The following is a 19,473-nucleotide window of genomic DNA, read 5'->3' as shown; positions in this document are numbered from 1 at the left end:
CATGAATTTGTGCCAAGACTTCAGCTATTGTACGAGGCGATAGATCACGTTTCTGCCTCTTACTTTCTTCTCCTTTCTTCACGAATGAATGTGATCGTTTCATCTTCTCTGCAAAACATCAAATGACTACATGTTAAACACTATGGGTCACTTTATATCCATGACAGACCAGCGTATATATAAAGGGTGTGTGTCGTGCCCTTCCACTATTCATTTCACTCTCATTGTATCAGAATAGACCTGGCATAAAACGTAAGTGTCTCTTAGTTCTAGAATAAGGACCTACACTCACGCACATATACATTCACACATACAATAGGGGTAAAAAGGGTTTCTGAGTTTTAATTGATGTTGGCAATTGAAATACTATCTCTTTTCGAGAGAAATGGGTGGCCCTGAAAAGGGCCTTTGGGTCTTCGTTGGTTTAGATCAATTTTAACTGCCTTAAGCCTTTGCCACGGCCAAGGCCTACTTCTGGTTTGCGTCCTGTCAATGATGTTTAGGTAGAAATCACTAAGGGTGGTATGACTTTCGTAGTCACAGGGTTGGGTTGTTTAGCTCGGGAAGGTCTTATTCTCTTCGGTCGTAATAAAGAAATCTCATACATTTGTTTCAGACTTCTTAACTCTGCTAAAATGTCTAAAAGTACCGTGACTGATTGACTTTCACATCCTTGTTTCTTTGCTGCTTCTTCTTCCTGTCGTTTTCTTCTTATTTCTTCTTCTTGCTGTTGTTGAAGAAGAAAAACTTGTTCTGCTTCCTTTTGCTGCTGCATAAATTTCTCCAGTTCTTCTTTCTGTCTCTGTTTGAAATGATCAGCGAGTGGTAAAGAAGGAGAAGGTACTGGCAAAGGTACTGATACCGAAACAAATTCTTGCGAGGTAAGAAAATCCACAAAATCCCAATTAAAAGTAGCCTCTTCTGGAAGTAGGCAAGTGTTCACTTGGGTAGTCGATGCTATTTCATCGCTTCTCGTCTCCACGACAATTGCACCCTCATTATTGAAAACGGTGTCGCATGGACTGACTGCGCACAAACGCTAGCGCCTCTATATAGGGAATGTGACGTCACAGACTGCTCTCTTCGGATTGGACGTAGGGCGACTGAATTTTGTAACGCGTGTTTGGATTGGTCAACCAACTCAATCCGTTTCGATCCTCCCTTCCCCTATAAATAACCGCAGTTCGTTGCATTTCTTCACCTGATCTCGTCACCAACATGTGGACCGACGTAGAATCCTCTTTTCTCGTATCGTCAATGCTGTTCCGTACGGACTTACCCGTGTATGTCAGATCATCGTGTGTCATTGTCAGGAGGACGGATACGAGCGTTTGGAAAAGAAGAATTTATGTGGAGAGACAAGGCTGTTTAAAGAGAGTGATGATCTACGGGCCAGAAGTCAAACAAAGTTTGAGGAAAAGAAGAAGACCAATGCCATGTCCTCTATGTTAACGGAAGGATGTTAACATAAAGCCAAAGGCTCTTTTCAGAGCCCCTCATAGGTCTCGAAAATACATGACTTTCTTGCCTAACCCCCAAACATTGTTGTATCAGTGTTTGTCTCTTGTCTCTTGTCTGTGTTATATCCATCTTCAATGTTCAATTTCCCTTGACGCTATACAGGCCCGCGATATATTCCCATGTTAAATCCCCATTGTCCCTAGACAGTCACATCCATGTTCTATTCCCCTTGACCCTATACAAGCCCATCCATGTTCAAATTCCCCATGTTAAATTCCCATTGTCCCTAGACAGTCCTATCCATGTTCAATTCCCATTGTCCCTATACAAGCCCATCCATGTTCAATTTCCCTTGACCCTATACAGCCCCATCCATGTTGAAATTCCCCATGTTAAATTCCCATTGTCCTTATAGTGGATGTACCTGTTTGTAATGTTAAGTCCCCATGTCCCTATAGTGGCCCACTATACTACTGAGGTAGCCAGTGTGAGTCTCCACCAGAAACCGAGTGGCAGTAAACCAGTGATAAAGTACCAGACTTCCCGATGAAATGACGTTGCACCATATGAGTTTAATGGAAGGGCACCAAACACGAGGCTATCCCAAGCCAGTGCTGAGTTGTCACCAGAGAAACATACATGAGTAGCCGTTGTATACCGGAGCAGCCTGCCATTTTCCGGAGGATGCCTTCGAAAAGCAGAAACAGAAGAACCATGATTTACTGCCATATTGCGTGAATGTATACGATTTTGATTTTGGTTCGAAACCCGTTTTTTGATAATATCTTTATTTTAATGTCCTAATTTGATCCGTTTTGTTACCGCCATCAAAATTTTTATTCTCCAATTTTTATTTTGCGTGATACAAACTATGCATCAGTCATTTTGACTTTGCTGCTTGGTTTTTAATTAGCTCATCATATGTACAATTTGTACACTAAATTCCAACTCCATTAATGAATCATTTTCAAAAGTGTTTGACTCAGTTGATTTGATTAATTCCACAGATATCTTAGATACAATTGGTACTTTATTGTCCATTAAAATAACTGGACTAGATTTGGTTATGTACGGGCTGGCGTTTCAGGGCCCTGTGCGTTTGCGCCTGCTGCCGGGTACCTCTCCTCCCTTGCCTCTCCCGGACCTGCTGTACAGTGACGGAGATGTGGAACCATTTTCACCCGTCTAAACCCAGTTGTCCCAATGTGACTTCATAGTGGCGACCAATCGCTACGGGCGTCACATACTGCTTTGGTAGACACTTGGCACAGTTGATAACCGACTGAACTATTACCTGTTAATATGAGTGTGTGTTGGGTCCATTCTCACTCATGAAAGTCCTTCATTCAGGTTGTTAGGGACATTTAGTCCCACAACCTGATGGCTAAATTAAATAGTTCTCTGTGAGCACATAAATGCCTGGGGGATGTGACACCAATTCCTTCCCCAAGGATTAATTGAATAGTCTGCATTGCAGGCAGAAATCAGTGGTACATGTGCTTATGTACGAAAACCACTTAAATTAAATTAGTCAGTCAGATTCGCGCCATTCTACACGAAATACTCAAAGAAGGTAGCTTCTAATACAATTGATAAAATGAAGACGTTGGAGGACGTCGTGGACAATTTGGGGATAATAGAAGAGATGCTGATAAAACTGGATGAGGATCACTGATCGTACAGTCCACACAGTCACTATGGAAATAAACAATTTGAGAAGGTCTAAGGAAAAGCTAACGGAAGTGTTTCATAACAAGAAAAGGATGAGAAGGATGATGAAGAGGATAGAAGAAGAATGAGAGCAAGGAACAGGCAAAAAAAAATAAAATAGAAAAAGAAGAGGATAATGAGAAGGGGAGGAAAGAGGAGTAAGAGAAGGAGAAACATGCGGAGGAAAACAATGAGAAGAAGAGAAAAAGTGTAGGACAGAAAATATAAAGTTGGTGAAGAAAACGAATGAATCAGAAAATAGAAGAAAACCAAAGGCCCTTTTCAGGGCCACTCATATGCCTCGAAAAGATATGTATTCTCTTTGCCATATATGTGTTTGATGTTCAACAATCTCTGTCTGCATGGTGTATGTGTTATTTATGTTTATGTCCCGCCAAGCGTTCTATTTTTCTTCTTCTCCCGCTGTTGGTCCGATTGAGGTCAGTCCCTTGCTACATTGTTACAAATATTCAGTACCATGACGTCACCTCACATATTCCATTAATTTTGTCCTTATACAATTCCAACCTTTCGTCCGTTTAAATCTTGCCCCACGACCTTTTTGACTGGATAGTGTATTGTATACAGCCCCCTATTACTACTTATGAATATCCCTTAGAGGAGGATCAAATAGTAACATTTCAAAGTCAGATTGTAGATAATAAAAGATAAAACTGTATAATATCAACAATAGTAAACTATTTATTACACGTAGTGCCATTTACATTTTTTCTTGTTCTGTATTGTTGTCCACACACACACACACACACACCTGTCTACAGATTGTGTAGCCATCACTGCTAATATATCTTTAGTAACATTGTGGGGTATGTGGGTGGATTGTCGGGAAAGTACTAGTAAATTACAAAATATAATTTTTCTGGTGTGCTGAGATGTTCCGTTGCATGCTTTTCCAATATGCACTTTATCAATGACATCGAATTCGGATATACTCTAGAAATATCCCTCAAATTTGTCAAAGGACGTTTAGGGAAAGTAAAACGTTTGCGGTTGTGTCAGTTTTCGGTGGAATGTCTGTATTTGTGACAGTAGGAACCACCAAGTTTGACAGTTTAATTAATACTGTTACTCATTATTCTGCAGTTAAGGTATGGACAGAATCATATTCTCGGAATAGGTCATTGTGATATTGCCACCTCACGTACACCAAGTTGTTCTCCGACTTCTTATCCCCTAGTCCTGCGTTAGTCTAGTCCGGCCCCAGACACAGGTGCTCGACGCGAGCTTGATGTTAAGAAGAAGAAGAAGAAGAAAAAAAAAACAATCATCTAAAGGAAAAAATCATACAGAGTGACAAAAATACCTTAGATTACCCCCATGACCCGTTCTGACATAGGACCCTCTCTATCATAATATATAAGAGAGAAGGACGGTATAGAACTTCCAAATACTTCGCTCCACCCATGACCCTCGATTTCCTTCTGCTATTTCCGTCTATTTCGCGAAAATCGCACGTTTTGGAGCCCGTAACTTCAGTTTGGTTCAACGCAGAAAAGTCAATGATGGCTTGATGGATAAAAAAATATCTCGGGAGTAAAACAATCTGTATATTATGGTCTTGTGCCTTGAAATGGCTCTGTCTCATGTGACGTATAGTTAGAACAGACTCTTGAAAGTATAAAGAGATATGTAAGCAATCAAATTTCATTCCTATTTTGGAGTTATCGTTTTTTTGTTCCTGTTGTGACATCAAGTCTGCAGATTTGTTTTATGTTGTACTTGGATATTATTTGAGAGTGAAAAACAATTTGTTTGGACTGGTCAATGGAAATAGAAAGTGCTCATTTATAACACTGTAATATTAACCTGGAACCATTGAAAATTATTGAAAGAGTTCTGGACAACACCATTTTGACAACGTCATGATTCTTGGCCGACCAGTACATTTCCAGTTCCGAAGTTTATAAGGAACTTTTCTTTTGGATTTTAATATAACTCTTTTGGGATTATTTTGGATTCACTTCATAATACTTTAAGATCCTCTCACATTTTCATTTATAACCTTGATAATTAAATTGTTTGTTATGTTTTATAGAACTTTTTGGTTTTTGTTTCTTTCTGTTACTTTGTGACTTTAGTCATAACACCGTATATACCTTGTGAACATGTTAAGTTCAGCTGCAAACAACATTGCCCCTGATCTGCATAATGTGCTGGCAGATTAGGATCTATGATGTTTGTTCTACTGGTTAATCCTAACATATTGCATAGACCCAGAACTGCTGGTGCATAATTTGAGGCAGATCTAGGTCTGTAAAGCTTTTAGTTTGACTAGACTTACACAGGAATGTATGATAATTATTTGCCAGAGTTTTATAAATAAATTGGTGGTAGGCTTATAAAGCATGAGATGTTGATTGATTAAATATGATTGAAAGATGTTTCATTGACAAACCATTCAGGAATTTTGCAACCCAGTCTTGGTCATGAATCAGCAACATTATGTTGCTATGAAAGCGCACAATGGTACTTTGAAATTGTGGCAAACTTCCAAACAAAGCTTTTCGTATATGCTCTTATATAAGTTAAGTCAAACTGCAAACAAAGATTGTGATAAGACCAAAAGCGCCTGTGTATTTTTATGTTTGTTTTCCTGATTACTCCTAACAAACTGCAGAGACCCAGATCTGCTGGTGCATTATGCAACAGCAGATCTGGGTCTGTGCAGTTTACAGTTGGACTCATTTTATAAGCAACTATATACAGTGTATAATTTTGGAAAACTTTCTAATACAAGACTTCATTCTTTTGTTTGTAATGTTTCAGGCCTTTCAAGATCTTGGCTATAACAGACTTGTATTACAGATAGGAGCTGGGAAGATTCAGAAGGAACTAGATCAGCTGGAAGATCTGAACAACTTTACAGTTGAACACTATGACTTCAAACCCTCCATTACAGAGGATATTGAGAACGCATCTCTAGTCATTAGTCATGCAGGTTAGATACATCTATTCTTTTTAAATATCCAAGTTCTAGTAAACTGTATCCTGCATACTAGTAATCTAGTTTGTCCAGATTATATCAGATTTGTGCAAACATACTTGAGTTAGTTAAAAATTGAACAAATCCTAATGTTTTATGAGGACTAGTGATTTGTTTTTGATAACATATGATTTTAATTTAAATTATTTTACTTAAGGAATTTGAAAATTGGGGGATGTGTGAAAATGTAGGCAGTCAAAAGAATGTTTTTGGAAGAAAATGTGCAGTTCCAGCTGTAGGAGTGTCAAGTGTAGAAAATAATATAATATGATTTTACCATATTAGACAGAGACCTATATTTTCACTCATTTGGCCCCAGAGTATTTTGTCATTTTCACCTAAAATGGGGGTGGGTAGCGCATTTTGGAGGGTAATTCTGAATACATCCAAATAATTCTGCTTCCAAGAGTTTTGCATTTAGACTGATGCCTAGTTATGCTAGAAATGTTGTATTTCATTGCCAGATTGGCTCGCACATGTAAAGGGTAAAAGCTGGAGTTGTTTTTGCAATGGTTTACCTGCGTGTGTGCAGTTCAGACTGGTCTGCCTTAGATCACAGGTCAAAAGTCTAAAATCCGAAACCAAACTCTAATTCCAACAATGGTAAAATTTTGGTGTAAAAAATCGTGTCTCAAAACTTTTGCATTTTGTAATGCAAGTAGAAAGTCCAGATTATTTGGTATCATTGTAGAGCTACATCTGTCTGCTTTATTGTAATACCACCCACTTTGGTGTACCTTAAATGACCTTTATGCTACAGAGCTCGGAAGTAGGTACAGCCCATCATACCTGCAAGGGGGGATTGGTGCTGAATGAGTTAAAGATGAGATTTGGATTGTATTTATGTATGTATGTGTAGGTGACAAATTTTGATTAAATGAAGACAACTAGTCTGAAATTCACTTGTATATTGACAACTTACATTTGTGTATTACACTTCACAATGTGTTAAAAAATATATATGCATATGAAAAATCCATGAATTCGAGTAATCGATCATATGTTAAAAAATTCATGTACACCTCTCCCATGATAACTCACACACAACGGGGTCCACAAACATAGACTGCAATATAAGTGATAGCTCGAGTTACCGGGAAACCTCCAGAAATGTAAAAAGTCCGCCTAAACATCGAGAAAACCAAAGGGGGGAGTTAGGTGACTGGGCTGTTTAATGACTGAATCCTCGTTTTACAGTCACGTAAATAATAATTGTTAATAACACGCTTTTTTTGAAACATGGTTCCAACTGGTTTCAACAACCCTCACATGTGCGTGAAAACATCTGTGTATTATGTCACTGCTTTTTGTTTTGTTGATTACTCTGGTTTCTGGAGTTGTATTTAATAGTATCTTTCCAAATCAGGAGTCTCTTAGCAGGGAACTAGACTAACTGTTGATACACCTTGAAACAATGTTACTTTTTAAAAAAACAAGTGACATTTATTTTGTGAGACAAAAATTTGCATCGAAACTCGATTTTTGTATTGTTCAATTATGACAATATTTATATCATGATTTCATTGGAAGTACTAGTGAAACTTCTTATCATCCTTGAGAATATCTCTAATTGCCAGTTCAGGAATTATCTGAAACTCGCTTGCCCACAATGGTCCATATCTATGAAACCAAGCTCTTTATTTTATGAAGTATTTGTTTAGTTTGGTTGCCTTGAATGAGTCAGTTAATTTAAGGTAGTTTATGTTACATACACAATACTATTTTTAACTATTCGATTGATCAAATGAATTGAGTTCAGTCGACATACAACTGGGGCTGCTAGATTTTAAGTTTGTAGGATTTGCTTGCCTTTTAACTTTTCTTTTAATTCACCTCATTTATTTGATTCAATGGACATAATTATCGTGATAATACAAAGGAGGCCAGCTTTTAATTTCATGAAACACTACAACAAATACTTCTGCAAGTCAGTTATCAAAACATGGTTGGCACGTAATTGGGTTCTTCGAGAAACACTTGCGGACAGCTGTTATGGTATTGACACATTTTACGTTTTGAATACACATTGCATTTATGGTGATTACGCTTAAGAGGAACAGAAAGAATGAATTAAAACACAATTTTCACTTAACAAAAATGATTTAATTTGTATTTAAGTATAAATGTGCTGCCTACACTAGGTGTAAGTGACATTTTCATTGATAGCAATTTTCTTGAATATCTTTAATTACGGTGTACGAAGAATGCAGTTTAGAAAGTAAATGTAACCAGTTATATGACTCATTATTAAAAGTTGATAGTTACAAAATGTTGATTAAAATTTTGAGGTCTTATCTATCGTTTTCAAGTATAAAACGAGCGATATATCAATGTTTCAGTTAACAATTTTGATCACAAGTTTCTTCAAGTTTAATAAAATAGGAGCCACGTCTGACCCCGTGTTATAAGTGGGTCCACGAGTTATTGGGGCACAAGTTATCAAGGGAGTGGTACATACATGCCAACCATTATGTGTTTGGTGCAATCATTATGCTTTTTTTTATATACTAAATTACGCCTTATGCATAAATGTTATCCGATTACACGTTTTCGGTATATCCCCCTCCCAAATTTTTTATTTGTTTTCTCATTTTTATTAACATCCCATTAATCCTGCAGACCGTATTCTAAAAAAGATGGTTTTTATGTAACTGTGACATAAGAGTACACTTGTCCATAGACTTGCATGCACTTTTCTCACAGTATTATGTTCTATTTATAGCAGCTGCCTGATTTCCAAGAAACATGCTGGTTCTACTTTCAAACTTTTGACTATGGTTTCTATTTATAACAGCTGTCTGGCTTAGTTAGGAGAGAACAGACTGGTTTTCTAATTTTTAATCTTTGCTCGCAGACTTTTTTGTTCAAATTCATACCTGGAACAGAACCGGTCTGCTAAAAGTGCTAAAAGTCAAGTCAGATTTATTCTAGTCAATGCATGTGTTAGAGCATAAACGTTTTTCAAATAATTTCACAGAGAGATTAGGAAAAGGCGAAAAATTGATTCAGAAATGAATACATGAATTACACAATACAATGTTCCATTCAAGGGCATCTTCACGCCCCTTGCAGACTGTGTGGAAAGGATTTTAATATTGGTCATGGTGGTAAAACAAAGAAACCATGAGTTAGCTCTTTTTAATAACTCCAATGCTAAGGTAACTTCTTTTTTACAGCAGAACTAAATTGTGGGCATGAATTTTATAAATGCAGAGGCATTATGTACCGAGTTCTTAATAGAACACGGACTACCCCTAGTGGTAGAAGACTACATTGGTTCTTTGTTCAAACAGATGTATCCTGATTCCAAAATTGCAGAAAATATGCATGTGCAAGAACAGTCATCTAATATTGTTGGGTGTTTAGCAGAAGATACTTTACTTAAAATTGCAGAAGCCATGAAAATTTTGCCATTTAGTATTGCAACAGACAGGGGTAGTGATTATGATGACAAAAAGTTGTACCCAGTCTGTGTAGGAGACTTTGACAACGAAAAGGGCAAAGTCAGAGTGCTCTTTTTCATTACCAGAATGAATGGTAGATTCCACTGGAGAAAACATTGTTTTTATTTGCTTGATAATGCTCTGAGTAAATGTAAGTTGGCAGAACTGTATGGGGTTTTCAGCTGATGCAGCATCAGTGATGACTGGAATTCATCAAGGAGTTACATTCTATATTTTGAAAAATGTCTCCATCATTGTTCATATCAGGTTGTCTGTCATATGATGCACCATGCTGCTGGAAAGGCCGCTGATAAATTAGGAGAACTCCTGAAGTATCATGTTGGCACTCTACCTGACAATGTACTTCATGCAGACAGAGTTGATTTTTTTCATCTTATTTCCCAGCTAAAAGACCCAATAACTTGAAGATATAAATTTTGTCTTGTTTGTCAGGTTATGAAAGGAATATTGGTTCTTTACCATTCCAATGCTGACTGTGAGAGATTGTTCAGTATTGTTAACAAAAGTAAAACTGAATTCAGATCCAGGCTCTGTAACCCAGCACTTAGTGCACTTCTGGTGTGCAAAACATTCATAGTCTCAGCAGGTACAAAGTGTTTTGAAATGCAGTATGAGAGTCTGTTGCTTTTTAAAGCTCAAGGTGTTATATTAAAAAACTTGAAGCAGTAATTGATGTTAAAAGTCCAGAGGGATAAATAAATCATTTTATACATATGCTCATTGAATTTTTATCATGTTAGATGTGGATTACTCTTTTTCTGCTTGGATTACTCTTTTTGTTCACTTGGATTACACTTTTTCCTAGCCAGGGGTTGGCATGTATGGTGGTATATCAATCAAATCTCGATAGAAAACACAAGTAAAAAGTATATAAACGGTAGTCTTCATTTGATCTATTTCCCATTCTCAACAAACACGTTTCCCAAAATAATTCACTCTGATATTTATTATCCTAGTAGCACGTGGCTGGTCAGTTGTTTATATGCTACATGTACATATACTTTAATTTGCCTTGATTTTGGTCAGCCAGAGGCAACTACCATGATGCCGAGACTACCAATGGGATGAGTCTATTCATAGGGAAATGAAAACATGTGAACAAATTAAAAAGTTACACATTCTTGCAACATGTCCCACCTTTGTTCAACTTGATGGCCAGATATCTATTATTTCAAAATATTGGAACTTGAATTTGAGTTTTAATCCTTCATTGGTAAGCATCAACTCTTTTGTTGCAAACAGGAGACTTTCACGGCACAATAAATATGTTCCAATCTCGATGAAATATGTTGTTGTTGTAGGGTTTAATGCCATTTTTCAGCACGCGATAGGCTATACATGGCGGCCAGTGTTAATGGTGGAGGAAGAACCCAGGAAACCCCGGAAAGAACCACTATCCCACGAGAAGCTACTGGCACTGGCAAGCTTTTTCACATACCCACATTGGCCGAATCCGACACTTGAACCCACACAGACAGAGGTGAGATGGCCGTGATCTGTAATGGAGAGCGCTTTAGACCACTCTGCCACTCAGGGCCCCTCCTATGAAATATGAAACAATGCTTTTATTTAAGTTTGTTACTGACTTTCTTTAATCAAAGCTTTTCGGCTTGCTTTGATGAAGGTTGATGTGCTATCAAAGGCGAGGACCAAACAAATGCCTGTTTGTTATTGCTACAGCAACATCAAATAATTGTAAAACATCTCAGGCATGTGCAGCTTCCTCCAGAGTGTGGACCCAATAGAAGATTTTCAGGTTCACACCAGCCACACCCTATGATGTAAAGTGGAGTAAATCAAGTTTTTAAATTTTTTTTTTAGAAGTATTTGATATTTGAAGTTTGATATAACAGTAGCTCCTGTCTTTCCCAGGATATAAAGCTGAGTCATAAATAACAGCATTTAATTAATATTGGTATTTTTTCAAAATTTTTGTCTATTATATATCATTTTAGATCTTGTCTTTTTAATAATGAACCTGAAATAGTTGGGTGACAATGCTCTATGCCCCCTGCCATGCTCCATTCCACCCCCATACCCAGGTTCAGGTTACCCCCCCCCCCATTCAGTTGACCTTGTTATATAGTAACATTTCGTCAAGCAACCTAAAACAGTTGAGTAACAGTGATCTGTATCCTCTCCCACCATCCATTGCCCTGCCCGCCCCCCCCCCCCCAGTTCAGGTGCCTTTGTTATGTATGTACATTTCATTAAAATAAAACAGTTTGGAGACTGTGCTTTTTACCTTACCATGTTCATAGCCCCCCCCCCCTTCAGATAGTTTTATTTTGTATTTATATTTTGATTATATACATTAATATTGGAACTGAGTCTTCATCAACTTATTAGTATAATTCGCAAATGTTCTTTTTCTTTCCAGGAGCTGGTAGCATCTTAGAGACCCTAGGGGCCAAGAAGCCCTTGCTGGTTGTCATCAATGAGGACTTAATGGGAAATCATCAGTTGGAGTTGGCATATCAGCTGTACAGGGATCAACATCTATATTACTGTGAATGCAGGTACAACAGAACTACCGTTCAGCCAAGCTAACGATTTAAACTTGACTAAACTTTAGGTAGACAACGTTAGCTCTAAAAATTTCAACATGAATGTAAATGTTATGTGCACAGTATTAGCTCATATGATTTAAACTTGAATGTAAGCTTTTCATAAACAGTGTTCACTCTTACAATTTATATCAAGTATTCTTGATGGCTCAGTTGTTTGTACAATTTGACTTTTGAGCTGGGAAAAACTGGACAGTTTGAAGAAAACCTGGCCGAAAAATTCAAATTATGTAACCAAATAATTAAACAGTTTAAATTTTGTTCATAACAAACTCACCTCCCACCCAGGCTGCATTCAGGATTTGAAACATTCTTTGCCATGAACTCAGTCTTGGGAGTGTGGAATAGATCCATTGTGTCTTCCTACATATTCCTAGAGGCAACTAATTGGAGGCAACCCATTGCCCATGGTTTGTGTCTTATGTAGAGAGTATCCAGGCAGCTGAGTAAAGGATGGCACTGTGGTTGTCATTCTGATGCAGCACACTACTTTGGCCTCAACTTCAGCTCGACAGATAGTGAGAAGGGTCCAGTCTGATCTATTCACTAGTCAAGCCAAGCTCTGGTGCTATCTTAAAGACATTGAATTTCACTGATCTCCCTGAGAGATCACCATTATGAAGTAACATACTGTTCTTGGAACCTTACAGAGCACATAACCTCAGAGGGTGGTGGCAGTTGTCAGTTGAGTGGTTTTTCTATGCTGGAGTATATCATCCTGTGTAGCCCAGACATGAGAAACAGAATGAGTGTAATCTTGTCTACTGTCTAAGTGTAAGTGGAGGTGACAGAATCAAAGTGTTCCATATAAAAACTAAAAAAAACTGAAACAGAATCATTCATGTGAGGAACATTTCAACATTGACTCGGAAGAGGAAACTGTTCCAAATCAGGAAAATAAGTCATGATTCTTCATTCTGAAATTTGACTGCACTACTTTGTCAATATTGATCAAAGCGGTCAGCCCTTTCATTCCTAATCATTTGTGGTATTTAAACTGCCAGTAAGAGAGCCACCACAAAACTGACTTTAAAACAAAACAAGTCTGCTCCAGAAAAGAAAATTTCTTGTATAAATTGCCATGGCAACCACTTCTCTTACTCAAGAGGTTGTCTTCAGTGTGTGTAGGCAAGAGAAGGAAATACAGTGGATAATACAGGAGAAATATCATAGCTTCCCTGAAGTCAGAAAGTTTGTAGAAGCCAAAACTCCACTAAACAGTGCAGCTAAATCCTATGCCAGTACAGCTGAGATGGAGAAGAAACCTTCCAGAGAAATTACTTGGCTACTTCATTTACAGCCTTGACACACCTGTGCCAGCAAGCACCCAAACTGATGCAGAAAAGGCAATTGTCCATTCAGTAATATAACCAATAATAAATCCAATGTAACAAACAATGGCCACTCTGGTGGCCTAAGTGGTTAGAGCATCTGCCTCCAATGTGGGAAGTCACAGGTTCAAACCCCAGCCAAGTTATACCAAAGACTTATAAAACTGGTACTAGCAGCTGCCTTGCTTGGTGCTCAGCATTAAGAGGTTAGCATTAGGACTGGTTGGCCTGGCATCAGGATAATGTGACCAGATGGGACATTATGCTGCATCTCTGTAGTATGATGCCCCAGTGCTAGACATCACTATGTATGTGTCACACTGCAGATATCATAGTGATAGGACTAAAATTGTTAAAGTTACATAATAAAAAAAACATAGACTCAACAAGTGATAGTCAGTTACACAGAACTCTTACACTCTGCTCAGTAACAGATCTGATTCTGTTAAGCTGCCTTTTTACATACCCCTTGCAGATGACCCTAAGGGCCCAGTGGTGCCCATTTCAAGTTGTCAAAGTCAGGATTACAGCCAAAGTAGTAGTATTCCAGCTCATGGCAGGGATCCCTCCAGAAAATTCCCAGCTGGAATTTATGGTTTGTATGGACTCCAGTTCACATGCTTGGGGAGCCCATCTGTTGACATGTTTCAGCATGGTCGGTGGCAATTGGGGTTCAAGAGAATTACCTTTATGCATAATTTTTCTACAGTATATGCACATCCTCCCATTCATTTGTAATCCTCATCGATTTTAAAAATGAAGAGTATCAAAAACATACAAAATTCACAAAACTTTGTTGTTTCATTCATCAGTTTACAATTTCTAACCTGTCGCCAAGGGGCCCTTAACATTGCCATCTTATTGGTGTTTCAAAGCAAATGGAAGCTTTTGATAGAAACAAACAGACAGACTTCTCACTGTCCTTGTATGGTTTCTAGAACGGTCCAGTTCAATAAAAACTGTTGTATGCATCCAGTATTTGAAATAGCTAATTTTAATATTGCTAAAACAGATTGAACAAATAAAGAGGCACTACAGTATTCATGTGTTCAAAGATATATGTATAACTCCTCAATCCCACAGCTGGTTGGTTTCTTTCTCTGACTGTTCAAGAAGAAATAAAATTTGCCCTGAATACTATTGGAGGCTACCACCTCATGATTTCTGACACATTCAGCCATCATGGCAGATCAGATATTGGTCATGAAAAACATCTACTTTACCTACTAGCTAATTTTAAAATACCAAATCTCCTCACCCAGTTTCCAAAATGGAATGACTCATGGGACCTGGAATGGCTCAGTTAAGATCATTTGGAGCCTTTAGTCAGAACGTGGCAGGAGCTGCTATTGTACAAGACATACTTTCTGATAGCCTTGAATGTGCAGTGCATTGTATGCCCTTTCAATGATTCTGCAATATCAGCAGTTTAGATCAATGGTTCTGCATTCCTAATGATGTGGCTTTTTAGCCAAGATTATGATAGTCAGCTGGCAGTTAAATAGTCAACCTGAATTGCCTTTCTTCAGTGGATATCTCAGCCTAAATTGCCTTTTTCAGTAGATATGTCAACCTGAATTGCCTTTCTTCAGTGGATATGTCAACCTTAATTGCCTTTTTTCAGTAGATATGGTAACCTGAATTGTAGATATGTCAAGAAAAGTAACCTTGCAAGGTGAGGACCTCAAGAATTACATGAAACATGCAAAGAAATGTCAGGGAACAAGAAAACAACTCACTCTCCCCATGAAGGCTGATAATAAATACATAACCCTTCAGGCCCAATCATCATGGCTGAAGTGGGCTATTCACTTGGCATACTCTGTGTCAAAGTTGTCTCATGAAGATTTCAACTGATGAAATTAAAGCAATCTTTGCAAACCTTGCTTTCAAATGTAATGGTTCAGTCTGAAACATACTAGAAGCCTGTTGGCTGGTACATACAATCAACTTTCTCATGTGTCAGAATTTAGGTTTGGACAAGCCTGGTTTTAATCTTCTGTCTAGATGACCACCTGACCGAGTTGGCATCACCTTCTCACAGGCCATAGTTTGGTGCTTTCATTGGATTTGCTCATAAAATCTGTTGGTCAGAAGAGTTGAGTAATTATTATGAATATTTAAAGCATGATTACAAATATAGTTGATGCAAAACTAATTTCATTTTTCAATGGTTGGTGTTGAGTCTAGAAGGTGAGACAAGAGTTAAGAATCAACTCAAAGGTATCATAACAAATAGCATACACTAGAGTTTAACAAGTGGAAATCTTTATGGTTGTAGATATGTATATATTTATAAATGAATGAATACATTCATGTATGTGTCAGACTCGTCTAAGGAATCAGAATCATGCAAGTGGAAACTAAATTGCTTTTCTTTTAAAAATGCAAGTTATTATTGATCTTTTGGTACTGTTCATTCAGATGAGAAAAATTTAGGGATTCTGATCAGACAGAATCCAATTTTCAAACTATTATCGAGAATTTAATCTACCTTAAGTTTAATGATTATATTCATCATCTAATTTGCCATATATTGGATGCATTTGTTAACATGATATAAACCAGGGGTCTCAAACTCAAACCACCCTGAGGGCTGCATGAGGGCATTTTCAATGGCTCAAGGGCTGCACCCCTTTTTTTTTATCTCTCATGACACCATGTGATGCCAATCATTTTGTGGGCCACAGGATATGGCTTGCCAGACCATGTGCTTGAGACCCATGATATAAACTGAAGCAAATTACCAAGAGCTATTCACTGTTATTGTCATGCTGACTGGTACATTGACATTATTTGTTTTAAAGCATGATAGTTGTTTTACGTAAAACATATTACTATACTCATTGTGCCAAAGGATAATTACCATACCAGGTATTTAAAAAACATTTTTGAGGAAATGCTATGATGATATAAAAACAAATTCTTTTTCTATATTATCTTCAGAAAGTTTATATAATAAGTGGCAACTTTTGTATAAGTAGTGAGAACATTGGTTACACTGATTTGTTTTTTTCTTCAGCACTTTTGTGGACACGTTGAAATCATCCGACTTTACCAAACTAAAGCCATTTCCAGATAGAAAGCCAAAGCTGTTTGTTGATTACATGGACAACCTACTTGGCTTTAAATGACCCATCAGAAGTTCCAATGGGAAATGAAGAGGATCATCCAGTACAATCCAGATGCAGCTTCCACCTGTCCCCACTAAATAAAACTTGTGGAGGTCAGAAATGGCTGAACTGGATATCTCCCTAGGACCCTAATGAGAGATGCTTTGCACACAAAAGTAAATACTTTGTAAAATTTGCATTCAATGGTACCAACAGAAAGACAATACACTAAAACCTTTTGTCATGGTTACCTAAAATAAAGAGTACCAACAGCAAGACAGATTCTCTGAAACCCATTGTCAACGATACCTAAAATAAAGGGTTACCAACAATAAGACAAATACTCTAAAACTGAATGGTCTTTAAGGATACCGGGTGTAAAGGAAACCAACAGAAAGACAAAAATATTCTGAAATCAGCCTTCAAGGATACCTAAAGTAAAGGGTTACCAACAATAAGACAAATACTCTAAAACTAAATGGTCTTTAAGGATACCAGGTGTAAAGGAAACCAACAGAAAGACAAAAATATTCTGAAATCAGCCTTCAAGGATACCTAAAGTAAAGGGTTACCAACAATAAGACAAATACTCTAAAACTAAATGGTCTTTAAGGATACCAGGTGTAAAGGAAACCAACAGAAAGACAAAAATATTCTGAAATCAGCCTTCAAGGATACCTAAAGTAAAGGGTTACCAACAATAAGACAAATACTCTAAAACTAAATGGTCTTTAAGGATACCAGGTGTAAAGGATACCAACAGAAAGACAAAGATGTTCTGAAATCAGCCTTCAAGGATACCTAAAGTAAATGGTACCAACATCAAGACAGATTCTCTGAAACCTGTTGTCAGGGATACCTAAAATTAAGGGTTACCAACGGAAAGACAGTTGCTTTGAAACTGGTCTTTAAGATACCAGATGTAATGGATACCAACAGAAGAGCAAAAATACTTTGAAAATCAACATCAAGGATTCCTAATATAAAGTGTACCAACACAAAAGGACGTGCATGAAATTCTCCAAGCTACAATATCTGATATTTTTGAAATTAAGGAACATGTATCCAATGTGGACAGAGATCAGAAAATACAATTTATAAACCTTTCTCGAGAATTTTGTTAAAGCTCACTTGTTATGGACATAAATTTCATTATAACTTTTTATTTAATTCATGTCAGATATCTTTGAATATAAAGTTGTCAGTTCTATTTGTTTATATATATTTTTTGTGCAGATGAAAACAAGTAATATTCTTGGGTGGGGGGATGGGATTTTACCCACCAGAATAGCAAAACCACGAAAATTGTGACCGCTTCAGTGGCCTAGTGATTAGAGCATCCACCTCTAGGAAGCAGGAGGTTGTGGGTTCAAACCCTGGCCAAGTCATACCAAAGACTTACAAAAATGGTAGTAACAGCTACTTTGTTAGGCACTCGGCATTAAGAGGTTATTGTTAGGACTGGTCAGCCTGGTGTCAGGATAATGTGACTGGGACATCATGCTACATGTCTGTGGCATGATGCCCCAGTGCTAGACATTGCTATAAACTGCCACACTGGAGACATCGTAGCGATATGACTGAAAATTGTTTAAGCTACATAAAAAATCCTAATCACACACACACACACACATGAAAATTGTTACCTAAGACTTAAGGAATCCACAGTAAGTCTTAATTAGAAACTGTGTTTATGATTATTAGGGAAAGTATTATATTTTTTAAAAACGTCTGCCTCGGATGTGGGAGGTCGTGGGTTCATTCCCCTGCCGAGTCATACCAAAGACTTACAAAAATGGTACTAACATCTGCCTCGCTTGGCATTAAGAGATTAGTGTTGGAAATGGGCAGCCATGTGTTAAGATGTGACTGGGTGGGACATCATGCTACATGTCTGTGGCATGATGCCCCAGTGCTAGACATCACTATAAACTGCCACACTGCAGACATCATAGCAATATGACTGATTTTTTTTTAAAGCTATGTTAAAAATCCAAATCACACACACACACACAATTTTAAAACAATTCACATGGTAGACACTAGGGCTGGATTGGTAATCACAAATGCTTGACTTATAATAAAGCATTATGTTCCTTCAAGAAATAAATCGATAAAATACATGACTTACATATGAATCAGTCAGTTGCAGTACATGAAGTAAACACGATTGACTTAGGAGAACTACATGTCCAAGTTTAATATCTACACAACTAATGGTGTAGCTAGTGTGTTCTCATAATTTTGGTAAGTGGAACCTTTCAGTGTCTTAAAATTTAAATTAAACTAGCATCAAATGTGTGTTATCACTAGATATAGTGTATCTGAAGTTGTGTATTTTGATGGGTGTTGTATGGAAAGTGAACTGCTTTTACCCAACCCCAGTAGATACATGGGAGATGAGGACTAAATTGTTCCCTTTTACTGACCTTTATAGACAAGCCAAGCTCCTTTGTGTACTACCACCACCACTGCTATAATGTGAATTCTAGGGTGAAATTAGTGCTGTATTGAGGATTGTACATTGCTTGCATGAAATAGATACATGGGAGATGAGGACTAAAACGTTCCGTTTTACTGACCTTTATAGACATGCCAAGTTACTTAGTGTAGTACCATCACCACTGCCATAATGTGAATTCTAGGGTGAAATTAGTGCTGTATTGAGGATTGTACATTGTTTGCATGAAATATATTTTTTGATTCAGAAGAAGTCTGACGTTAAGTGTGATTTACCACATTTTGAGCATTTTTTTGCAATGAAGAAAATTAAATTAACCTTTACCAATGAAAAAGTGTAAAATAATTATTTATTAAGTTTGA

At 37.4% G+C, this 19,473-nt stretch overlaps 1 protein-coding gene across 1 annotated transcript; it reads left to right on the top strand.

The window, feature by feature from the left end:
• The first annotated feature begins 4,063 nt into the window (after nucleotides 1–4,063).
• LOC149776731 (UDP-N-acetylglucosamine transferase subunit ALG13-like) lies at nucleotides 4,064–19,363 on the top strand. Its single transcript, XM_089941259.1, has 4 exons — nucleotides 4,064–4,280; nucleotides 5,959–6,130; nucleotides 12,020–12,158; nucleotides 16,560–19,363. The coding sequence occupies exons 1-4, from the start codon at nucleotides 4,203–4,205 to the stop codon at nucleotides 16,669–16,671; spliced, it is 501 nt and encodes a 166-aa protein (XP_089797385.1). The 5' UTR covers nucleotides 4,064–4,202; the 3' UTR covers nucleotides 16,672–19,363.
• Nucleotides 19,364–19,473: the final 110 nt, after the last annotated feature.

Source organism: Sinohyriopsis cumingii, chromosome 18 (genome assembly GCF_028554795.1).
Source record: "Sinohyriopsis cumingii isolate HCF-2022 chromosome 18, ASM2855479v2, whole genome shotgun sequence".
In the NCBI taxonomy this organism is placed as follows: domain Eukaryota; kingdom Metazoa; phylum Mollusca; class Bivalvia; order Unionida; family Unionidae; genus Sinohyriopsis; species Sinohyriopsis cumingii.
This window is presented reverse-complemented; position numbering and strand designations above follow the sequence as displayed.